Source organism: Dermacentor silvarum, chromosome 1, assembly GCF_013339745.2.
Source record: "Dermacentor silvarum isolate Dsil-2018 chromosome 1, BIME_Dsil_1.4, whole genome shotgun sequence".
Taxonomy (NCBI): Eukaryota; Metazoa; Arthropoda; class Arachnida; order Ixodida; family Ixodidae; genus Dermacentor; species Dermacentor silvarum.
In genome coordinates, this window is record NC_051154.1 from 13,441,967 (window position 1) to 13,465,143 (window position 23,177).

The 23,177-nt window shown below is 42.1% G+C and overlaps 1 protein-coding gene across 9 annotated transcripts in view; it reads right to left on the reverse strand.

Moving 5' to 3' along the window:
- LOC119457011 (disco-interacting protein 2-like) overlaps nt 1-23,177 on the reverse strand; it is a 272,844-nt gene that overhangs the window by 10,337 nt on the left and 239,330 nt on the right. For all 9 annotated transcript variants that reach the window (XM_049665093.1, XM_049665092.1, XM_037718858.2 and 6 more), the window contains 9 exons: nt 22,219-22,384; nt 19,615-19,754; nt 18,025-18,186; nt 13,882-14,012; nt 12,901-12,992; nt 9,629-9,705; nt 4,227-4,397; nt 1,845-2,039; nt 1,101-1,272 (listed from right to left, as the gene is read on the reverse strand). In XM_049665093.1, coding sequence (XP_049521050.1) covers nt 1,101-1,272; nt 1,845-2,039; nt 4,227-4,397; nt 9,629-9,705; nt 12,901-12,992; nt 13,882-14,012; nt 18,025-18,186; nt 19,615-19,754; nt 22,219-22,384 — 1,306 coding nt within the window. The remainder of the gene's footprint in view (nt 1-1,100; nt 1,273-1,844; nt 2,040-4,226; nt 4,398-9,628; nt 9,706-12,900; nt 12,993-13,881; nt 14,013-18,024; nt 18,187-19,614; nt 19,755-22,218; nt 22,385-23,177) is intronic.

Sequence of the window (23,177 nt, forward strand, 5' to 3'; positions counted from 1 at the left end):
ACTGAAGTATGGTGTGCAGGAAGCTGGAGGTTGGCTATAACTATCTTTAAAAAAAATTGGTACAGTAGAAGCTTGCACTGCAAAGTAATTAGGCCACTCATACCTTCTAACATCTGCCACCTGTAGAGTAGAACCTTAGCTAGAGCGAATAAATCAATACTCACAGCCAGGAAATTTGGAGTGCCCAGTGGTGCTGGCACTTCAGGCAATAAAATAAAGAATACAATAGGCTTCGGACTACAGCAAAGTTTTTCAAAATTTTCTTGCCCAAAATTTACGCATTCCCTTTGTGAAAATCATGAAATTAGCAAAAATTTACGATCAACAAATTGAGAGTTTTACAATAGTAGATGGTTAAGTTAACCTTATCAGCATATATAAAAATGGTGACCACATGAATGTGGTCACACGTTCACACACTTGCATGGTCCTTGCTGCCTATGAGAATAAACATCAATAAGACATTCAGGACTATGAAGCAGCAAAATAGACAATAAAAAAGGTAGTAAAATTAAAAAAAAAAACTTTATAGATTATCATAGTGAAATGTGTTCAGCAACACGCACCATATTTACTTTTTCAAAATGAACAAAATTTTATAATAAAGCTTCGCTCAGTGATCCTGAACCACCAGTGCCAATAGGTACTCCGAATATTACAGCTATATAAGAGCTATATATAAGCTGAGTGCAATGTTGAGATGTAGTTGCGCACCAGATGTATGTAAATTGAGAGTGCTAGAGACCTGGGGCCTATAGCCTAAGGATTACTAAAAGCACATTTGGAGGAAGCAAGTTTTCTGTTCCATTAAGCTTAAACGTCAGTGGGATTCTAAAGTTCCATTTGGTTGTCCAAAAAACATTCAGCAGAGTTACTTTTCAGTTCCTCATGGATTTTTATATCACAATGCACCACAATGTCTGGATGCCCAGTGTTAAACGAACATTTTGTGGCTGATTGAGCTGATTAGGGTCCCCTTTATAAAACTGGTCAACGAGAACACTGCAGTAGCCAGTTTCAATTTCATTAAACTATAAAGAATATATGTCACGAAGCAAGAACATCTACAAAACAGATAATAAAGAAAAATTGTGCCTTACTGTCACTTGAGACTGCTTCTGTACGTCGAAGGAAGCCTAAGTAGCCGGTGCGAGCATACACGCTTCCAGTGTCTCCAGTAATAAGCCTGGCATTGAAGTGGTCATTGTGTTGGGATTCATCACCATATACAGTGAAATATCCACTCGCATTATGGGGTGATTGTACCCAGATCTGTAACAGCACAGAGGATCATGTAAGGTTAGCATGCTGAAGCCAAAGTGCCTCATAACAGCACCAGACCGTACATACTTCCTGGCACTTGCATTCTTATTCGTGGACAGTGGTGCACTCATGCTGTATGGCCTCAGGAGTACCTGTCATCTACAGCCAATCCCTTTAGATGCTATAGGCAGTTCAACATGCCATGTATAAGCCTTTTTTTCCTGATCACTATTCCAAGGCAGGTATCTACATGGACTGTTAGCCATTTAGTAATTAGATCTTGTATTTATTTTATGAGGAAGCTTTTTAACATTCATTGCACTCCTCCATAAAATAGTCTACAGAGAAATGAATGAGAAGAAGGGAAACAGAGGGGCTCGATTTTTGCCAATCTGGCTATATAAGCCAACGGGCAATGAAGCCAAGGAAAGCAAGGGGTAATTATCTGTGGTTGAAATTGAAATGTAGAAAATAATGAAGAAAATGTAAATGAAAGTGTACGAAGAGAAAGCCTGTCGCTGGTGGGGACCAAACCTACAACCTTCGCATTACACGAAATAACCCATCAAAAGCAGGCACACCTCTCCAAGGTGTGAGTCACCACATTGTCCCCGGGTGTCTGGGTTAGCGATGACCAGCTTGAGTCCTGGCAGTAGTTTCCCTGACTCGAGCAGACACAGGGAATGTGGAGCACCACGCTCCACCAGTGTCACCCGGTCATTGCGCAGTGCCCGCATATCTACATACACTTGGCTTGGATCTGGACTTGATGCCCCCTGCACACATCACACAACCATGTGAGCACAGTGATTCAATCCATGTCGAACTAAATTAGTATAGAAGTGACTGAATGCCTATCCATTCTGCTGGAGGTGAAGATGATGAAGCAGAAAAGTCTAATGTGCACATGGCACTGTGTAGTCAGAAACATGACCTGAAATCCCTGCGTGGTATCACAAATATTATATGCAAGAGGTTAAATCTTTGCGCTTTAGACTACACCTGTGCACGCATAAGCAACTATCGTTTTTATTTTGAAAAGATAGAAACCTTTGTAAACACTCTTAATAAAATAGCATTAATTCACTGCAAGTGTATACAGTTAAACCTGCTTATAACGAACCTCCATATAACGAATTCCTGGATATAACAAAGTTTTTCTATTCCCCGTCGTTACTCCATAGAAACACAAGTATTTGATACCTCTACGTAACGAAGTGGCAGCGGGATACCCCCTCGAAATAACGAATTTTCCCCGCTAACAACCTAGAGATTTCGCCCCAAATTTTATCATTTTTGCGCGAGCAGCAACCGGAAGCACCTTCTCCGCCACGACGGGATGCGAAGCGGCGGCGTCGTGCTTGGCGCGCTCGAATTCACGGCGACTGCAAGGCGAGAGCGAGCGCACGTGTGCGTGCGTGCGAGCATGCGCGAGGCGGGCCTGCATTTCTCGACCCGGCGATCTTGCTGCCGCGGGCGTGACTTTTCCCCCTCCCTTCATTCAAACCTGATCCTGCCACTTGCTGCAGCTGGCCTAGCCCGCCAAGCCGGCACTCTCCTTTTCCAGTCTACCAATTTAGTTAAAATGACTACCGTACTTTCCGGTGTATAAGACGCAGTTTTTTTTCTGAATTTTTCGTCGGTGCGTCTGATAGAACGGTGCGATTTATGTACGTTCTTTTTTTTTTTCCCCGGGAAAACTGCCGTCAAAAGTGGATTCGATGTTATGGGCACGCGAAGCGCGCTGGTTGACGTAATTTCTACGTGTTCTGTGCGCGCTATCAAGGTGCCAGGTTCTTCTTGTGATCAAGTTCCCGAGCGCCGTGCGAGAAGAACGGAGCAGCAACGCAAGCGGCGGCAGGTCGACCGCGAGGCCGACCCCGAATTTGTCGCATCTGCAGATCGCTGTCAAAATATGGCGTGCGCCGCTGCGCAAACTACGCAGATGCTACCAGAGTACAACCCCCCCCCCCTCCCTCCCGCGCTGCCTTTCCGCTTTCCTCCCTTGTGCGCGTTTCGGCTCACCGTCGGACGCTTTCACTCGCACATACAGCGTATGGCGCGCGGGGACGATGTTATCGCCCTTGGACTTAATACGGCACATCGCGGCAACCACGACAGCAGAAATGCGCCTGGAGCGGAAATATATGGCGCCCATACGCTTGCGCGTGACCCGCGTTCACGGAAAAGAAATGTCACGATTTTTTAAAAAATCGCTTACCAAACAAAGGGGTGCGTCTTATACACCAGTGTGACTTATATACATTTTTTTCCCCGGAAAAGCTGCCGGCTTGAGGGGGGTGCGTCTTATACTAAAGGCGCGACTTATAGGCCGCAAAATACGGTACCTTACTTCGTATAGCTATCTGCTAACTTGCTGTCGCAATCGATGGCCGCTGGGACTTTGTTCATCACAACTTTAGTGTATTGGGAGTAAATCTTGAGCGATAGTTGTATTTCTGTGTGAAAGCATGAGGTGCACAGTACTGTAAACAATTTTTTTCCCCTCTTTTGGTCACGGAAAATGGGTGCGCGTTACAATCGAGGGCGCGTTAGAATCGAGTAAATACGGTAAGCGTTTCTTTTTCAAATTTTCGTGCTGAACCTGCACATAACGATATCCTCTTTATAACGAAGTTTTTCGGGAATTTGTCAATTTCATTATATCCAGGTTTAACTGTATTACATTTAAGAGCCATGCAGAATTTTGAACCAGAGCAGTATAACTGAAATGTGTGAAATCAGTAGACGAAAAAAAGAAGCAATAACATTGAGGAAACCAGCACTTCAAGGACACAGGAGGCATGCACCATACCAAAAATTTCCTTTTTGGTTAACTTTGTAGTCTCTGTTTGCCAATAGTGGGCAACAGATGTTTCAGATGACAATTTTTAACACAACCAACAAGCACAAAAATATTTGCTAGCAACTGTAATCATGTCAGACAGTTGAAGAAGCCTCACCTGAAGACAGATGGCGACGTTAACTCGGCAACCAAAGCTGGTGCTCACAGCTCGAGGAGACAAGCCAAGTCCAGAGAACAACTTTGAGAATGAGGTGGTGAGTGCAATCCGAGGACGCTCCTCCGCAACAACCACACAGGTCCGAACACAGCTCAGATTCACATTACGCTGCTGTTGAGGAGAGAGAAGTGCAGGTTACAACTACGTGATACAGAAATAAAATGCCATAGCTTTTCATCACTAACACAGCAAACATACAACTCACACATTCACCCGTGGTGAATGTGTGAGCACGCCACAGTGAGGGCCTCCTGATTAATTTTGAGCACCTGGGGTTCTTTAACCTGCGCACAGTCGCCGTACATGGGAGTTTTTGCATTTTGCCCGCATCAAAATGCAAAAAAGCCTCAGGCTTAGCAGCACAATGCCATAGCCACTATGCCACCACAGCGGGTGTTCGATTTCTTCTGAACGAATAGAAATATCCGGTTGCATGCATTTAGATGTTGCCTCGCGCTGGATCTTTCGTCATGCACAGCCTGGTGAGTCATCTATAGAAACGCATGCCAACCAGCAGCTCTGAACGAGTTCAAAATACGTATAAAAGAGGTGTTTATCATGCGATTTTTGCGGTAAAAGAAAAAAAACAAAAACAAGACAGACTAGTTCTGAAAGCAGTCATCTTCACGTTGGTCATAAAAGAAAGTGGCAAACTGTGGTCACATGATGCCGCTGCCATCGCAAACTTTGTTTATCTGTGCCTTAGTAGGGAGTTTTAGTATAGTGGGAAACGCTTACGTTAGCGTTAGCGTGCGACGCAACGCTAGTGCAAAGAAAGGCTGCACTGCACGGTACAAGGTAGTGTTTTAGAATAGCAGAACGGAGCAAAACGCTAATGCAAATGCACTTGGGCGCCATCTCGAGGCAGATACAGCAAACATGAGCAAACCCTCTCGTTAAGCCTACTCCGCCGCTAATCGAGAACATATATGGAAAACAACACCCATTTGTCACCTGTACGCTGCTGTCGAAGCATCATCACACAAATCTAAAGCAAACACGAGCACTAGTGGGGAACGAATAAGCCGAACATTGCAGGGCGATGACTCGATAGACCCGAAGTGGACGGCTCTCGCTTCAATAGGCGCCGCCATCTTGCCCTACATCTGGAATCCCTCGCGTGCATTAGCGTTGAACGCTATATATATATATATATATATATATATATATATATATCAATAGCATACGTACGTAAGCCTTCTGGCTACGTTTACGTTCTGCGCATGCACAGTTTGCAGCACGCAATGCTAACGCTAACGCTAAATCCTTGTTTTCCGCTATACTAAAACTCCCTAGTAGTGGCTTCTCCGCATTGCATGGTCGCTTTTGCAACCACATAACTACGTTTGATGAATGGGGGAGCGAGAGGTGAATCGAAAACAGAGTCACAGCTCTGGGTCCCTAAAGGGCAACATATACAGTAACTCTTGCCGTACCAGGATACAGTAGGCAAGCTGGTGTAAGCTACCTCCCTTTTCATTACCATAAAAACTTCTCTTTAATCCCTCAAACATGCCAAAACTTTGCAGGTGAGTTGCAAAAAAAGAAAAAAAGCACACATCAGAATCACGTAATACTGTAATCATTCATTGTGAGCTACCGTCTTCGCTTGAAAATCTTCCCAGGGCAGGCCAAAAACAGGTGTTTTTGGCGGGAGATTGACATGTGTTCGATGCACTCATTGTCATTTAGGTTCCACCAGGTCAGACACTACCACTATTGGGGCCACCAATGGGGTCAGGCACATGTGGTCTGAGCATTCAAGTTCGAATTATCTGATGAAGGCCAATTTCGGGATCAAAATAACAAAAGCTTGGGTCCATAGAAAATGTATGGGTGCCAGTCGGGACCTTCAGTCGGCACTGAATTAACCAAAATATCACATTAACTGGAGTTAAACTAACGGAAGTCTACTGTAATATTATTACTATTATTATTATTATTATTATTATTATTATTATTATTATTATTATTACTAAATAGTTATAGGCATAACAGGCTGTCTCCACTGTGCTGCATTTATAGCTTCAGAGAAAAGCTGCCCAAGGCCTGTTTTTAATAAAACTTCGCATTTTGTTAACTGGAAAAGTGCATAATGCATGGGTGTACATATGTAGAGCTGTCCCCTTTTCCTGCCTGTGCTTGTGTAACACAGATGTTTAAAAGGCCATAGGGAGGCAAGCATCAAGATTATATATAAATGAAAATACTGTATGGCTTAGGTATACTGCGAAATTTGCAATATTTGCATATGACACATTTAATAACCCTGAGTGCTACACCGATGCACAGCCAAAGCTTGACTGAACATATTGTACTTGCAGCTGAGAATATTGAATGTTGAAATTTGCATTAAACCATGGTCTTCGTGCTTTAGCAATGCAAGCTGTTTTTACCATGCTGGTCACTAAAAACAACATCGTTGCAGAAATAAAACACCAAGGGCGTAAAATTATCTTGTGTTGAGCAAATAAACGTTGTGCTACAGCTCAAAGCAGTTTTCAATTACCCGTTGTAAATAAGTGTAAGATTACATAGCCTGGATCAAGACTTGAGTAATGGATTTTCTTTCTAGCTAAGGTAGGAAAAGACGAAGTTATAAAAACAGACCAGCTTGCATTGAAACTTCCCTTTGGGTGCACTGTGTGCAGAAATGCACTTCAAGTACATATTGTTGTTCATTGGTTGCATGGATCAAGCAGTAAAAAAAAAGGTTTCACATCTAAAAGCCACAGTCTGGCTGTAAGAGACACTGCAGTATAGGGGGCTTCAGATTAATTTTGGCCTCCACAGCCGACAATCAAACGACCTCATACTCAGCAGCAGAATACAGTTGACTGTCATTGATTTGACCTTTACGGGACTGCAAGTTTTGGTCGAACTAACTAACGGCAGCAAAATGAACTAATTCAAATTTTTATTGCTTGAAATATGTCATCATCAACAGACTATTTCAATATAGAATTACAATAACTATCCATGTCATTGTTGATTAGTGGCCCACAGGCCTTAAGACTATCATCGGCACTGACAAAATCATCAAAAGAGTTATCGCCCAGGGCACGGTGCAAGTCTCATCATTGCACGACAGATTGCTGCCGTCATTATTGTCGCCTAGGAAACCAGTAGTTCCGTCTGCTGAATTTCTTGTGTTTTCAAGTTTTAAGTAATTATGGCATGCATGAGGGGGGCCAATCAACTGAAGCAAAATGCTTTTGCGTTCAAAATAAACAAGTTTTCCTTCCATAGCGATGTGTGGTTTCTCGTTGGGGCTTTCTAGTGCATTTGAATTAAGCGATAAGTCTAATTAACCGAGGTCAAATTAACGGCAGTACAGTCGACTGTACTATAACCATTAACTATGGTGGGTCTAAGCCAATCAGACATGCACTGCTGTATTCAATTAGCACTATCCACTCACTGAAACTTGCACCAGTTTAAGTTTTGTGTTCCTAGCATGAATGCAGGTGCCAACAAGGTGCTGGCACAGAAAGTGGCACATCTAAGACTTCCACACACTGCTTTTGCATGGGCCCTGCAATGAGTGCAGATTTTACAAAATGTTTAAATCGAAGTCCATTAATTTGTAGTTTGACTTCATTACAAAAAGTTTGAGCAATCAAATTCATGCAGCTGTGTCTGCAGTTTTAGCAACATTGCCAAGAAAAGTAGGGACCCAGTTTGTCCCTGCTTCCCTGTGCTTCTCCACAAGGCTTCTGTTTTCGGCGATGTACAAGAGCCACTTAGTGTCTTACGTTTCTTGCAGAAGCACAGTTACATCTTTTGATGCCAGCTAGATTTGGCAGAGGATTCATTAACATTTACATCCCTTACTTTCTAAGACAACAATTTTGGAGCAGTCTGATGTAGTATTGGTTTTACAGCAAAGCTGTTAGTTGGTCGGGATTTCTCGTGGCGTGCTCACCCCAAAAAATGGCAGCTGGAAAAGAGGTTTGTGTTTGAGTTTTCGCGTAACAGAATTATGTTTTCTCGTATATTCGAATTACAATCAGATGCTATCATGTCTGCAGGTTGTGTGTAGTCGTACTTGACGAATTTTCTGACAATTTTACTTTGAGAAATTCAATTAGTTCAATAACGCACTTGTGCTAGGTGGAGGGCCTACAAGAATGAGGATTTATGCTGTGCTAACGGTACCGCCACCTAGCAGCCGCGGCGGCCACTCAGAGAGACCTCAAACAGCAGCTGGAAAAGAGATTTGTCTTTCAGTTTCCACGTAACAGATTTATGTTTTCTCATATATTCGAATAACAATCCGAAGCTATCATGTCTGCAGCTTGGGTGTAAGTCGTACTTTACGTATTTTCTGATGAAATTTACTTTTACACATTAATTTGCACTTGTGCTTGGCGGATGGCCTAGAAAAATGAGGACGTATACTGCACTTCCGCACACACATGCGAGACGTATGTCGCTTGTGGTGGTGGTGTAACGTTGTCTAACATCAGTTGGGGTGGTGGTACTTGTCCGCACCAGCTTCGCTGTACACAGGCAGATTTTCTTATCAGGATGGTGCAGCAAATCCCATTTGGCGCATTCTAGTGCAGTTCGGGAAAGATAGTGGAATCCCTGTACTTTGGTTCCAACCTTAACTCAACCATGCTAGCCTGCTTTCATCAGCTTGGACGCTGCTGTTCTACTATTATCACTAGGATTAGCTAGACAGTGAGGTGGACAACAGAAGCAGATGAAAATAATCAATGTATTTACATTGGCTCATATTATTAAATCGTCACAATTCTACATTTGGCTAACTGGAACTAAACTCCAGCAGCTTGAGCACAGTGTCGTACTGTTTCATACTCTGTTCGCTATAATGGGGTCCCATTGTCAAAGGCATCAATTCGCGATAGTTGGTCTGTCATACACATACCATCATTTACATGCCACACTTTAGTGGACAAGCGTAGAAAGTCCATAAAAAGACATGTGCCTTTCCGAAAAAAATGGTTTAATGTTAGTGGCCATGTGTTGTAGTTCCTATGTCTGTCCCTGCCTTTTTAGCGCTACTGAGGTTCCCAGCCCCACTGTCTTCTTCAATTTATGACAGATACCCTTACGTAACTTCAGCCATTCCTGTGCTCAAATAAAGTAATTTCAGTACAGTCATCAGTGCACACTGCAAAGCTAACTACCCGGAATGCAGAAAATGCCATCATTTGTCAGAAGCACTATCACTCGTAACATCTTTTCCAAGAAATAAAAGAAGCTTATACATATTATAAACTTGTTCAGTTTGTTAGGCATATTTCGGACAGTTTTTACTGTCAGCAAAGGCAACCACAATACACTTTACAAAGTTGACTTTATAGATGGCCTACCTTCAACTGAGTAATTGACGACCCCAGACCTTTCGTGCACAGCTCCATCACTCCATAGGAGCAAAAGGTGTCTCGAACTGAAAACAAGAAAGCTTTCTCATACTCTGCAGTCACTGTTAAGAGAACAACGGCAGAGAAATAAACGAGAAAAAGTTGAAAGCATGTCATAGGCAACGAACCATGATATGTACCAGCCGTTGCCTATCAGTTCTACCAGCAGGTGAAGAAGGAATTACGTATTATGGGAATGAAAAAAACCTGTGTGCACTGTTTGGCTTTGTTTTATCATATATAATCAAATAATATGAACAATTATTGTAACTTCTGAAAAAATTTCAAGCAGGTTCCCATTGTGACATCCGTCATTTGACAGGTGAGTGGTGTGAGAGGTTACACGAACAATCTAACTAAAACGGTTCACTCTTTAACATGTTAAAAGCTTTTCTGATGACTTTAGCATTGTATGTGGAATTGCCATACCGAATTTGGCCAGTAAACCCTCCTGGAACAGCACAGGAGTGAGTGGTAGCACATGTGTCATACATTGACAAAACTGAGCACACTGGGAATGCATCAAAGCTCACGCTGAACACAGAAGCCGCTCTATGTATACAGTGGTGTGTGAAGGCTCAGCGTTTGCAGCATGCTGGCCAGACTAATAAGGTATAGGAATTCATGCAAATTGGGGAAAAACACTCCTTTCCAAGCGTTGACGTCCTATAATGGCTGAGCACCTGGCCAGGAGCGTGCTTGTGCGTATTCTGCTGGTAGGTACTCGACGGCAGCTCTAGTCTACCTCTCACAGCCTTGGCAGATGCTCTTCAACAAGGCCGTCTGTGGTTGGGCAAGGGGCACCCAGACACCATGCACATAATCTCTATAGGGTCCCCTTTCAAAATGCGAGCCCCCGCAAATAGCCGAGCTCCAGGCCGGGGGACACTTCTACCCAGTAGAACAACCGATGGGTTTCCGATGGCACTGGAATTTGAACCTAGTGCCTCCCGCATACAAGGTGGATGCTGTGCCACTAGGCCATCACTGCGTTCTGTGTATATGGCCAAATAATTTCGCACTAAGAATACTCAAGGGAAATGTGGTGCTAGTGCCTGTCTGCATGCACTGCCAATATATATTGGCTGTTGAGCCAGCATGGGAATGATGCACAATACATGAATTTGTTCAAACTTGGTCCTTGTGCCTTCGAACAACCCTGTGGATTCCGATTTTAATGTTTTGATTACATACTCATTTTTCATCAAAAATTTGTTGAATGACAATAATTAGTTTGGTTTATCTTTTAACTCTACCATTCAATTGTTTATAATGCACTGTCAATAAATGGGTCAAAGATAGTACATAATTTTATTCTAAGGTTCTGCAGACTCCATTGAAAACAAAGTCAACAAGACAGAATGAGCCTTCGTGCATATTATAGTGAGTCCTTGTAATTACAGAGTAATTAAATTTCAACTAAGCTCTTTCTGTACCATGCCCATTGGGCATCATTAGCCCGCTATCGATGGTTTGAAACGCCGCTTTTGAGACCTTCCGCGCCGCTCACGGGCACACTGCGCTATCGGACGTGAAGGAGGAGAACGTTCTATATATTAGTTTTCAGGCAGACAGACAGACAGACATGAACTTTATTTGGTCCTGAGGAACTACGTGTGGACCCCCTGTGGGAAGTCCGTAGTAGTCGCTGGCCGCGTCCACGTAGGGGCAGGAAGACCGTGGTCCTCCGCCCTTTCGCAGGCCCTCTGGACAGCCTGGAGTTGGACTGAGAGCACGCTGCTTTTAAGGGCATTGTCCCAGTCCGCTTCTTTGTTTAACGGTGCGTTACGTAACGCAGGGCATTGCCAGAGCATGTGAGCCAATGTACAGAAATGCACACCACAATCTGGACAGTGTGGTTCTATATTTGAGGCGATGCGACTTAGAAAGCCCCTCGAAGGAAAGGACCCCGTTTGGAGCATTCTAAAAGTCGACGATTGAGACCTGCTAAGCTTAGGATGAGGTAGTGGAAAACTCCTCCGCTCTAACTGGTAGTGAGAAATTATTTCGTGGAATGTAAGTAATGGGTCGCTGTGCTTAATTTCGTCCGGCCCCCCAAAAGCTTCCATACCGCCGCGGCGGGTAAGATCTCGCGCACGGTTATGAGCAAGCTCATTGGGGTTTGGGAGATTTACAAAAATATTCGGACCCATGTGGGCTGGAAACCACGTAATGGAATGAAAACAAGTAACCACCCTATTTCTGAGGATGGCCGCAGCCTCTCGGGAGATGGAACCCGATGCAAAGGCACGTATGGCCGCACGAGAGTCTGTGTATATATTGGGACGCACAGGGTCCCTCATTGCTAAAGCTATGGCTACCTGTTCTGCTACATCGATGGAGATATGACGGACAGAAGCCGCGTTGATGAGTGTACCGTTCGTATCAACTACTGCCGAAACAAAGTTGCTGGTCTGTCCATATTGGGCCGCATCTACGAATGCTGCCAAGTTTCAGGCAGTTTGCTTTTTTTTCCGCGAGGAGGTGATTTTTGAATTCGCTACAAAGTTTTGTGATCGTCAAAGTAGAAAACAAAAATGGCTGCCTCTGAGAGTGGCGCACGCACTTCAAAAGATCGCAGATCTTGTGATTCTGCTGCGTCTGTGGCTGATTTTATCGATGGATCAAGCAGCAGCGAGTCTGAGGATGTTGCTTTTTCTTCAGACTTTGACTCTGAAAGCGACGACGACATAAACCAGCCCGGAACATCGGCCGCCGCAGCCCGGCATGCCCAACTGGTAACCGGTGCTTGCAGTTAAACCGGTGCTTGCAGTAAAATTTTTGTAGCTAAATAGCTGTTTAATGAGAAATTTTGATTTTTTGGAAATAGTGCCTATTAGACGGCAATACATTTTGTATATCTCATAATTTTCGTTACATGTTTTTCTTAGTGAATACAAGCGTGTCTTTACAAACTTTGTTCAATTTTATCCCACAATCTTGATTTTGAGTTCCTTCAGAAAAAAAAAATTCTGGTGCAACCTACAAAAAACAGCTATTTTCCCCATGGTAGGGAAAAAGTTCATGTACAGTCAGTCACTTGACATTTTTTCGCCACACCCCCACATACCAAGCCTGTAAAAGTCAGCTATTGAGTATTCAAGGAGCGTAATCTACCAATCTATTTTAACATTTCATTTTAGTGCCCCTTTAATTTGGGAAGAGATTTGTAACACATAATTCTTCTGCATCAAGGTCATAGGCATGTATACAAATCTCACCTTTGTACTGGCTCACCGTTGTCAGCCAGATAGCAGGATTTACTTCCACCTCAGAGGGTGGGATCAGAATGGAATGATGGCCTGAATAAACGCTATAATGGAACAAACAATGCATCAGAGAGGAGCAAAGATACATTACGTCAACAGCTGCAAATGAGACTTTCTCAAATTTACAATGCCATTCTGTTATTTTTTAAAACAAACATTAAATAACAGTGCTAATCATGTAATTGCGTGACACCACATATATTATCACTAATGTGGCCCTTTTTGTTCAAGAAAGGTTAACTCGAAAAAAGTTACAGGCTATTGATATACAATAGCAAATTGATATGCTCTTATACAATGGCAAATTGATATACTCTTAAATAATCAAATAGCTTTGGCCAGGTGTCACAAACTGCAACATCACAAAAGCTCTTTTGGGAATTTGGAACTGGTGTTCCCACCTGTATTTCACTTTTATGTCTCTTTCTAAGTCGTGGTTCTATTTCTGACGGGTCATCTTAACAATCTAGATGAACTAAGTGTCTTCCTAATAGGTTGGCAAGTACATTTACATGTCTGGTAAACTAATGTTCCTTTCTATAAACACTTATTAAAAGCAATGAAATAAACAGTTGTGGTACTGCCATTACCTACGTTATACAACTTCTCAAATGCCTAGAACAACAACCCAACAGTTACAGCACAATGAACTGTGGTAAACATCAAGTAAAGCTCTAGAGTCAAAACTGTTCCTTATTGCTCTGGCACATTACCCACTTAAAAGCTGAATGCAGCAAGTATCCTTAATCTATATGCACAAAAACGTCGTTTATGAAAGGTGCAAGAAGGCACAATAAGAGCCAATGCTATGTCGCGAATGCCATCTGCAGAATGGGCATTATTGAAAATTCCACTTTTATGCTGGTAAAGAAAAATGCCATATACAACAGCAAAGATGCTCAACAATACAGGACAGAAGTTGACCAGACTCACCTGTTTAGGCACCAAAGAACAAACCCAAGGCCACAATACGGGTCTAGACACAGGGCAATGTGCCGGGAGGGGTACAGCTCACAGGCTAGCTTCATGCTCCGGCAGAGTGATGTTGCAGCTGCATGTGACATCTGAAATAAAACAAGGCGGGTTTCGTCAACAGTCACAACCACTGTGCACTTGAAAGGAAAAGTAGCAGCTTCCTTTTTCTTTTAGCAAAGCTTTCTAGACCCTCTGAGGCAATCCCATGCAGCCTAGGGCACAAAAGTCAAGACTAGCTGTGAATGCACAAAGCATCAGACACCCACACTTTTCTTGCTACTATATGCAAAGAAATGACAAAAATAGCTGGATCACCCTCATGCAAAGGGAATGCAACGTTTTTCACAGTTGTGCTCCCAACGTGACACAGAAAACTTCTTCTGATTTCAGCGGTTTCAATTGACAATGACAAAGGGCATTATGATCTGATAAGTATGTGGAGAAAGTGAGGCACTGTAACATTGTGGAAATGTTCTTAACAAGGACAATGTACAGTCGTGAGCAAAAGTATACGGACCAGGGGTTGCGCGAAAAAGCCAATTTTCTCCTCTGCCTATGAACGTAACTTGAAATTGAACACTGCAGTCTAAACTTGGCGTTGCAAACTTTTCAGCGTACTCATTAATTCCAGTTTATGCTTGTTAATTACGAAGAAATTCCATTTTTCGGCGACCCTGTGGTCCGTATACTTTTGCTCACGACTGTACATGCAGTGAGTGGTCAATCTATCCCCACTGGACAGTACACACAATTCTAATGGAAAAGCAAGAAAGCTGCAAAACAAGTTGTTTTTTTCCAGCCACTGGCATTCACGTTGAAGTCTCTGCTGAGTACAATGGACCTGTTCATGGTGGCTCAGTGGCAATGAGATTAAGCTGAGCAGAAAGCTATTGGTTTGATTTCTAGCCACAGTGGCTGCATTACAATGAAGGGTAAAATTAAGAAAAATTTACTGTGCTTTGGGTGAACATTAAAGAATTCCAGGTGGTTTAATATATTTCGAAGCACCTCACAATGGCATCTCTCATAGCTTATATGTTGCTCTGGGACATTAAATACTAGAATTAACTTTATATTTTTCATTATGATGGGCATGTTTACGTGATACACTGTGAAATTGTAGCATAAACCTTGAAAGTTGTCAAACCTACTTGTTATGTTCGGGGCAGTACAAAGTACAAAGACAGCGAGTCTACATACTACTAAATAATAATCACATGCTGTGACACATGCACTGTCTTCGAGTCACTGTGCACTGTCTTCACAGTGGACATGTCACTGCAGCTTTTTAAGATATACGTCATACATAGTGAATGGTGCTTGAAACAAGTTCAAAAATAAAATCATCACAACACAAGATGCAAGGCAAGATTTTTGAATTGCACATTTTTGCTTGTGAGTCACATGAACCTACAGATATTTTTACTCTAGGACACCCATTTTCACAATGCTGCCAAATTTCCAAAAGAGTAGAGAGTACACAAAGGACACATGCGAACACCATGGAGTAAACAGATGGAGGAATGCTTGTTTTTGGCAACATTACAGCATTTTATTTAAGACAGAAAGAGAGAGAGAAAAAAAGGAAGGGCGGAGCAATAAGAGTAAACAGCACTGGATAAGTGTTCCTGCCAAACACACTAGTCAAATGTTCTAATGATATGTTCCAACGTTCCGAGACTGAATTCACTACATTTCACAATGTTTTAAAGCAAACAGAAATTTTTTGTATCTCCAATTTGTGTGCCCTTGATTGGCTCCCCCGTCCTCCACCTCAACATTCTCCCCTTTGTTCCCTCCTGTCTGCTTCAACCATTTGTAACCCAGTGGCAACATAATGTATGTTGCCATCAGTAAGTTCTGCACCTCAGTTCTTGTATACTAGCTAGAGCTGTGTGATTCCAGTGGTAACAAACTCGTTGCACCAATGTTTTGATACAGTCCAGATAGATGGCAGGACCTACAGAGGTGTTGTGAGTTGCAGGAAAGAAATTGTGGCATCTGCCAGGAAGCACATTCCCTGGTATATATTGATAAGGTGTTATTGCGCAACAAAAGGACAAGGACGGCAGAGAAATACACACACCAAGCGCAAACTTTCAACTAAATTTATTGTGCCACTGAATCAGTCCACTGAATCGAGGACGAGTGCATGATTGTGTCCCGTGGTAGGACGCAGCTTATCCGGGAAATAACTGAAGCGCAGTTGATTGAAAAACTGGGTGATAAGTGTGTCAGTTTCCCTTCACTGGCTCTCACAGAAAAAGAACTAAGTTTCCTGGAGGCGGCATCACTTGACTCGTAACTATGTTACACGAATACGCAATCCTTTTAGTTCATGTAAGTGCATGCGCAGTCTATACTGCCTGACACATATAAACTGATTCAGTGGCACAATAAATTTAGTTGAAAGTTTGCGCTTGGTGTGTGTATTTCTCTGCCGTCCTTGTCCTTTTGTTGCGCAATAACACCTTAGTAATGGACTACCAACTTGCCCGCAATGCTGCCCTCATATATTGATGGTATTCATTCACATTTTCTTCCGTTTCCATTTATGTTTATAGCTACTGTGCACATTTCTTTACTAAATTAATGTTAATTGGTGCTCTTATGCTGCATTAATGGGCAAAACCTTGTTAGCAGTTTTTCAAAGCCTTGAATAAAGGAGCGTCCATACACATTGCCGCTAGGAAGCTCGGCATGTCACCTGCAGTAGCTCAACTGAAAATCATGATGTCAGAAGCAAAATTTAAAAAGTAAAGGAGAAATGCCCGAAGTCTGATGGATATGGGTTCTTTAACTGTCAATATAGAAGGGCAGCGTTATCGTCACATTCCAGTGAACAAAAGAAGAGCTTTGGTGGTGATCAAATGCATAATGTAAAAGCAGTCGCAGAATGTCAACATTACGGCTGGAAAAAAAAAAAAAAAGTGTTCCCTGATGTGCCTAGACCTAAGTTAGTCAAGGCCTACGACTGTAGTATGGCTGGGATAGACTGAGTGGACCGTATCCATTCCTACTACAGGAACCACTTGAAGAGGGTCAATTTAGTATATGCTAGACATCACAAAAGACAACTGGCTTCTGTACCAAGTTGTAAAGAGAGTCTGAGATGCCAATACAGTTTGTTGATCTGACGGCCATGCAGGTGGCTCTCAGGCTCATGAAGGCAGAACATGCCATTGAACCACAATCTGAGGACAATGGAGTAACTAACAGCATCAGACATGCCTGATTCTTTCAGGTATGATGACATATGCCTGTGGAACTACCCTGGAACAGAGCCCCTCACTGTAAGTTAACGAGATGGGCATGAAGAACCTATGGATAATTAAAGAAGTTCAGGGTGTATTTCTGAACTGAACAAGACGAGGCATCAAACTGCTTCGAATGCATCAACATGGAGTAACTTTAATATTCCTGACGTGCACAAATGTGCTGAAACTTTCGGTAATGAAAAAAGTGAGGTAGATAATGCTTCCTTCATATCATTTAAAACACATTGAAGAAACTGAAAAAGTGAGAGTTTTGGTTGCACTAATCATGCACTTGTGGAACACAAAGGCCTAACGTTTGTTTTCCCATGCACAGGTAGAAATCCTGCTGACTTCAATCTTGGAGTTGAATAAGGTCCTCTCCAAATTTTGACTGTCTACCTGGCTATGAGCTTCTCATAGATAATTAAGCTGAAGAAGCGATTGTAACGCAGCTGTTTAACACCTGCATACCTTTTGCCATAGCTTAAACGAGAGAAAAGAGAGGATCACCATTTGTGCTTATCTGTACGGCCCCATGGGTTGTAGGTTCACCTTTCATACTAAGTGGTGTCCACAGTGAACAGACTTCGAATAATTTGGTGTAAACACGTGCAGTTCTGTTAGAACTACCACACATCTCATAAAGATAAAAAAAAAAGATAATTTGAAAAAAAAAAAAACTTAATATAAACCATTATGAGGGTTTATTATTACTGTTACTGCATCTAAAGGTAAAGTGTCAAAGTATGAAAATAATTTTTTGACCCATTGAATGAAGGTTGGCTGAAGGAACCTATTTTACAGCTTCATGATGCCTCTCATGGAACATTAAAGCATGACTTGCCTTTATTCCAGCAAGCATGCCAGTAGTACTGACACTGAAATCCAAATAAGCAATCATCTCCGGTGTTGGGGCTCGATAAATGCTACTAAGCTTCCTTTTGGGTAAGTCATCAGTCTCCAGAATCATTCTCCAGGACTTGACATCCACTACGTTGCTCGCTTCCTGGAAAGAGAGAGAAAGAATTTAAAAAAAGGACGCAAGCACTGCTGGCACTAAACATAATCTAAAGCATCATCTAAACTTTGCACTTGCTTTTGCAGGTGAGCTATTTATTTCATAATTCTCATCATACTTTGAGCCAGTGCACTGTTGCTGAAACTCTAAGCTTCTGCTCTGCCTGTACTCTCTACCCACAAATGTTTCTGGCCTATTTACGTCTCACAGCATGTCCAAGAATGTGCATGCCTTGCATTCAAGGTCACTGAAGATATGAAATGCGAGCTCAGGGATGAACTGAGGGTTATAGACCTTTTTTATTGGGCGAGGAGAAAAGATATGGCAACCACTGCGTCATCAGTCTTTCCTCCTCTCTGCATTGTGCGAGCTGGCATTGCATTGCTTGAACGCATTGCAGTTACGTTCAACTAGGTGATACAATTTGCGACATTGAAACTTGACGTCATCACTTGGTCACCCGCAACGTAATATCGCTGTCGCATGCTGCATAACGATATGGAGATGTTTTAGCTCATTTTCCAAAAAAATTATGTGATGTCAGTTCATACAAGGTCATCAGAGAACTATGGTGTAGCCTTTGGGTGCAGCAGTAATTACAATAAGCGGAAAAAGCAAACAGCAGAACTTATTTTAGAACAGGTCATCAGAGAACTATGGTGTAGCCTTTGGGTGCAGCAGTAATTACAATAAGCGGAAAAAGCAAACAGCAGAACTTATTCCAGAGCAGCACAGTACCCACGCTGTTACCATCATCGTGTATGTTTCATAACTACTCATTGCTGTTAAACCACAGCTTAGAACTACAGGGAGAATGCTGCATAAGGACACATTTGTGAAACAAATTTTAAGAAATACCCAACTGGTTTCTGAGGCTGATTGTAGGCTAAAACGCATGCCCACACATCACACTGGGTGCTACATCCGCCTCAGTACCAGCAGAAACTCCAACCATGCCAACTTAAATTGCTTCAGTAGATCTCAAAGAACCATTTCCAAAGTATAAGATGTTATGTCATAAGGTGTAGACCATGCGAGCCCGAAAACAACCACCAGCAACTGCCACCAAGCCCTGGCATACAACACAGAGTTTTTTCTTGTTTCAGGTGCCCTTAAATTTTCACTTTTGCTGATGTAAGCTTATGGACAGTTTGTGCATGGAGCTGCATAAACCACATAATGAAATGTTTGCTTCTTCAGTTTACCCTTCACACTGACGAGCTCATGTGAAAGCCTTCAGGGTGGAACATGCACTATCTGCATGTAATAAGGGCACAAAAAACAGGATACTGATGAAGAGTTGCAAATTCAGTGCTGAAAAGTTATGGCTTGTCATAGTAAGCACCGTCTTACAGCAAATAATGCATAAAGCTGCAGTTTGCAACAGGTGGACTGTATCAGTGAACCGTTCATTACCTTTGATCGCAGGAGCTTGGTGACAGGTGCTGTTGAAAGAACAATCACAGACTTGCTGACATCAACAATCATTCGAACGGTGGGCAAGGTAGTCTGCAGGTTCTGCGGGTGTGGTGGTCTGATTGTCACTGGAACCACACCTGCATGTGCAAAAACCAAACCGTTTCAGAAACATTTTGGCAAGTACTTGCACTGAAATTACATAATGTCATTTTTCACGTGGATATGCAAATTTTTTAAAGTAACCTTTTAAAGGCAGAAACTGGGTATTTTTAAATAACCTTTAAGTTACTTCCAATTATTGTTTTTTCTTTAACTTTCCCTAGTGGTATGGCTTCATTCTCTTCCGAATTACTGTAATGCCACCGGAGATAGCCCGCCCAAAATGAAAAGCAAATTGAGTGAAAATAAGGGGTACGCTAAGTTTTAGCATTAACAACTGAAATATGGCAAACAGTCTAGAAATATCAATCAATGAATCTTCAACAGTTTTAGAAAACTGAATCTTGCATAAGTGATTAGTTCTTCAGTCAATAAACCCACGTTATCATAACTTATTGGACTGACTAGTGCCAGCGGGACAATGAGTTGGGAGAAAGGAACACAGTACTAAAATGATATGCTGAGCACGTGCAGAAACCCAAGACTCAAGTGTCATTAAATTATTTGAAATCTTGTAGGTCATCAAAAATGTCTTGCACATGAGCAAGCGTACTCATCAAGCTGCAAGAATCCTCAATTCACACCCACACGAAGGTGTGGTAGGAACAGTCGCATCACTCATGGGCATCTGCTAGGGAATGATGGCTCTGTATTCATTAGCACTTCAGTCTCAGTTTTGCAAGTGATATTAGATGGAATTCATTACTCTGTAGGAATTAGTAATGTGAGCTTTCTGCAAGTCTGGAAGCAGTTATGAACTCTTCAGATGACAGGTTACAAGTCTTGCATTAAGATCAAATGTCTGACTTTTTCAGTTAAAGGTTTAGTTAGTCTATTTTTATTTATAATTACTTGTCTAATAACTTTATTGCATCATTTTACAATGTCTGCCGCTGGGGTAAAAGCAATCCAAAAAAATCACTAAGTATTTCATCTTTACTACTTTTGATGAATTTCGAACATACTTCCTGAAACACTCTGCAACCACAACTTCTTTCTCTGCCTACATTACAAAAAGACCACATTGTTCTTATCTAAAATTAATTTGGACCTTCTGTCAGAAAATACTGGTACCATAGTATCAAACAATTACCGTATAGACTCGAGTAAAGGCCGCACTTTTTTTTCACTCTTTTAATGAGGTGCGGCCCTTACACAAGATCGAACCTTTTGGTCGAAATGGTGCCAGCACAGCTGGTAAGTTGTGCACACCCTGGATCCCTGGATGTACCATTGCATCAGAAGTCAGCGCGCAGCTCTTGCCATTTAGCAGTGGCACGTGGAATTACGCAGTGTGCGAAAATTCACCGATGCGCGTGCACGGCAGCAGTGCATCGAACATGATTGCTTCTCTGTTGGAATTTTTTTTTTCTCCAAATATTGGCCTGCCAAGTGAGGGTGCGGCCCTTACACGAGTCTATATGGTATGTTGCACAATTGCTTGATCTTGCAGCTAAAAATTGATAGTATAAAACTTCATTACATTGAAGCTACTATGTATTTAGCAGTAGAAATTTGATATGTTCCCAAATGCACTGTTGCTTAACATGTGAATGAGCATCTGTTGAAAGTTCTCTATAAAATTATGGTAATAATTGTATGTCTAAAATTTCCAGATTGAGCCTGGTCTGCGTTTTTAACTGATCACTTTTGAAGGCACTTTCATTCTTGCATGATATAAAAACATGAGTGATGCCCGACTAGAGCAATGAAAACCTGATCAATGCACTTGAGAACTACGTGAGGAGAACATATCACCTATGAGAGGTGTGCCATTCCTTTTATCATATCCACCCTCACTGGCATAGTCAATCACCATGCAATGAGTGATATCTCCTAAGGTGATAATAAAAGATATGGCCCCTGTGTAGCCACATGAGCTCGTGTGGTGTGAAAAATTTGGCCACGAAGATCATCCGTTTAGGTAAAGCACTACACACAATAAAAAAATGGGCACACAAACCTGCTGCACGCACTGGTACACAATGCGTGCCGGCATTATGTGTTCCAAAAAATGGTGAGCTCTGCAGCTAACGCATTAGTCACAGTTCTCCAGAAACACCTTCTAGAGGTTGCCACTGCATGTACAGTGCAGGAAGTAAAAATGACTAGCACACGAGAACAATGCCTATTGGCCAGTTGGATCGCCAACATCACAAAACACACTAATGATCGTGCAACAAAAGCATCATTGAAGTGCATTCAATCATTACCTGCAGCTGGTAAAATACATCACATGCACACTGTAGTAAGGCTGTTGGTACACGTGAGTGCTAAATTTCAACACCACCTATGTACTGCATAACATTAGTTGAACAGCACATGTGAGTGCTAAATTTCAACACCACCTAGGTAATACACAACATTAGTTGAACAGCTTTATCACCTGCGTTGGCATTTTTGTCTGTCTTACTTCATGGTTCAGTCTGGAGATATTCTTACCAACGTAAAGGCACCCGTAGAATGCACAGATGAGATCGATGCCAGGCGGGTATATAAGTGCCACATGATCTCCCGTGTTCAACTTTCCCTTTTCAAGCAGCAGGCACCCTACCCTCTCTGCTCGTTTGTGCAGTTGAGAGCAGGTCAAACTAGATGCAGTGTTGCCCTGAAATTTGAAAATAAGTAAAGGTGAAACTATGAAACTGTGATGCAAACTGGCTGAGCAAATCTAGCAATCAATGTTGTGGTTGATGACGTCAATCTGAAGAACAGTTGCTCAATAATTTAAGCCATGACACAAAATAAGTATATGGTGATGACATATGCTTACTTTCTGGATAACTAATGACAACAATGGAGGTGCATCTTCTTGAGAATTTATCAGTGCCTTTACCATAATAATCTAGAGAAAAGGAGCTTTTACCCCAGCTGTGTAAGCTGAAAAAGAGACATTACTCAAGGGTGCCTAAGGCTTATGCTAATGCTTACTGGCCTTTTCTTATGAAATTTTTTTTTTGCAAACATAGCATCTCATTAGGACTGCCTACCACTGATTACAACCTGCAAGAACCTAAACATAGGTCATGGAAAATAAAATCCTGCATATCCTAGATAAGGCTGACAAACTGAAGCGCAGTGCTACAGAGAAGGAAAGAAAAGAGAAAGGACACAAGCAGGGCTTTTTCTGACAATTCTCTTATTCCCTTTTTACCTGAGCTGTTGAATTTAATTCACAGCAGGTTCAATAAACAGTTCACCAGAATAACAGACATTCTAACCACTGAAATTGTTGCTGCTCACAAACATATAGACTACATCACGGCTGTACTCAGTTTCACACTTAGCAGGCAACATTGTGGAATCTGGAAACATTTTTCAGACTACCTGCACTTGTGAGCAAAAAATAGTGCATCACAAATGACCAACAGAACACAAAAGCAATATTTGACTGAACATAA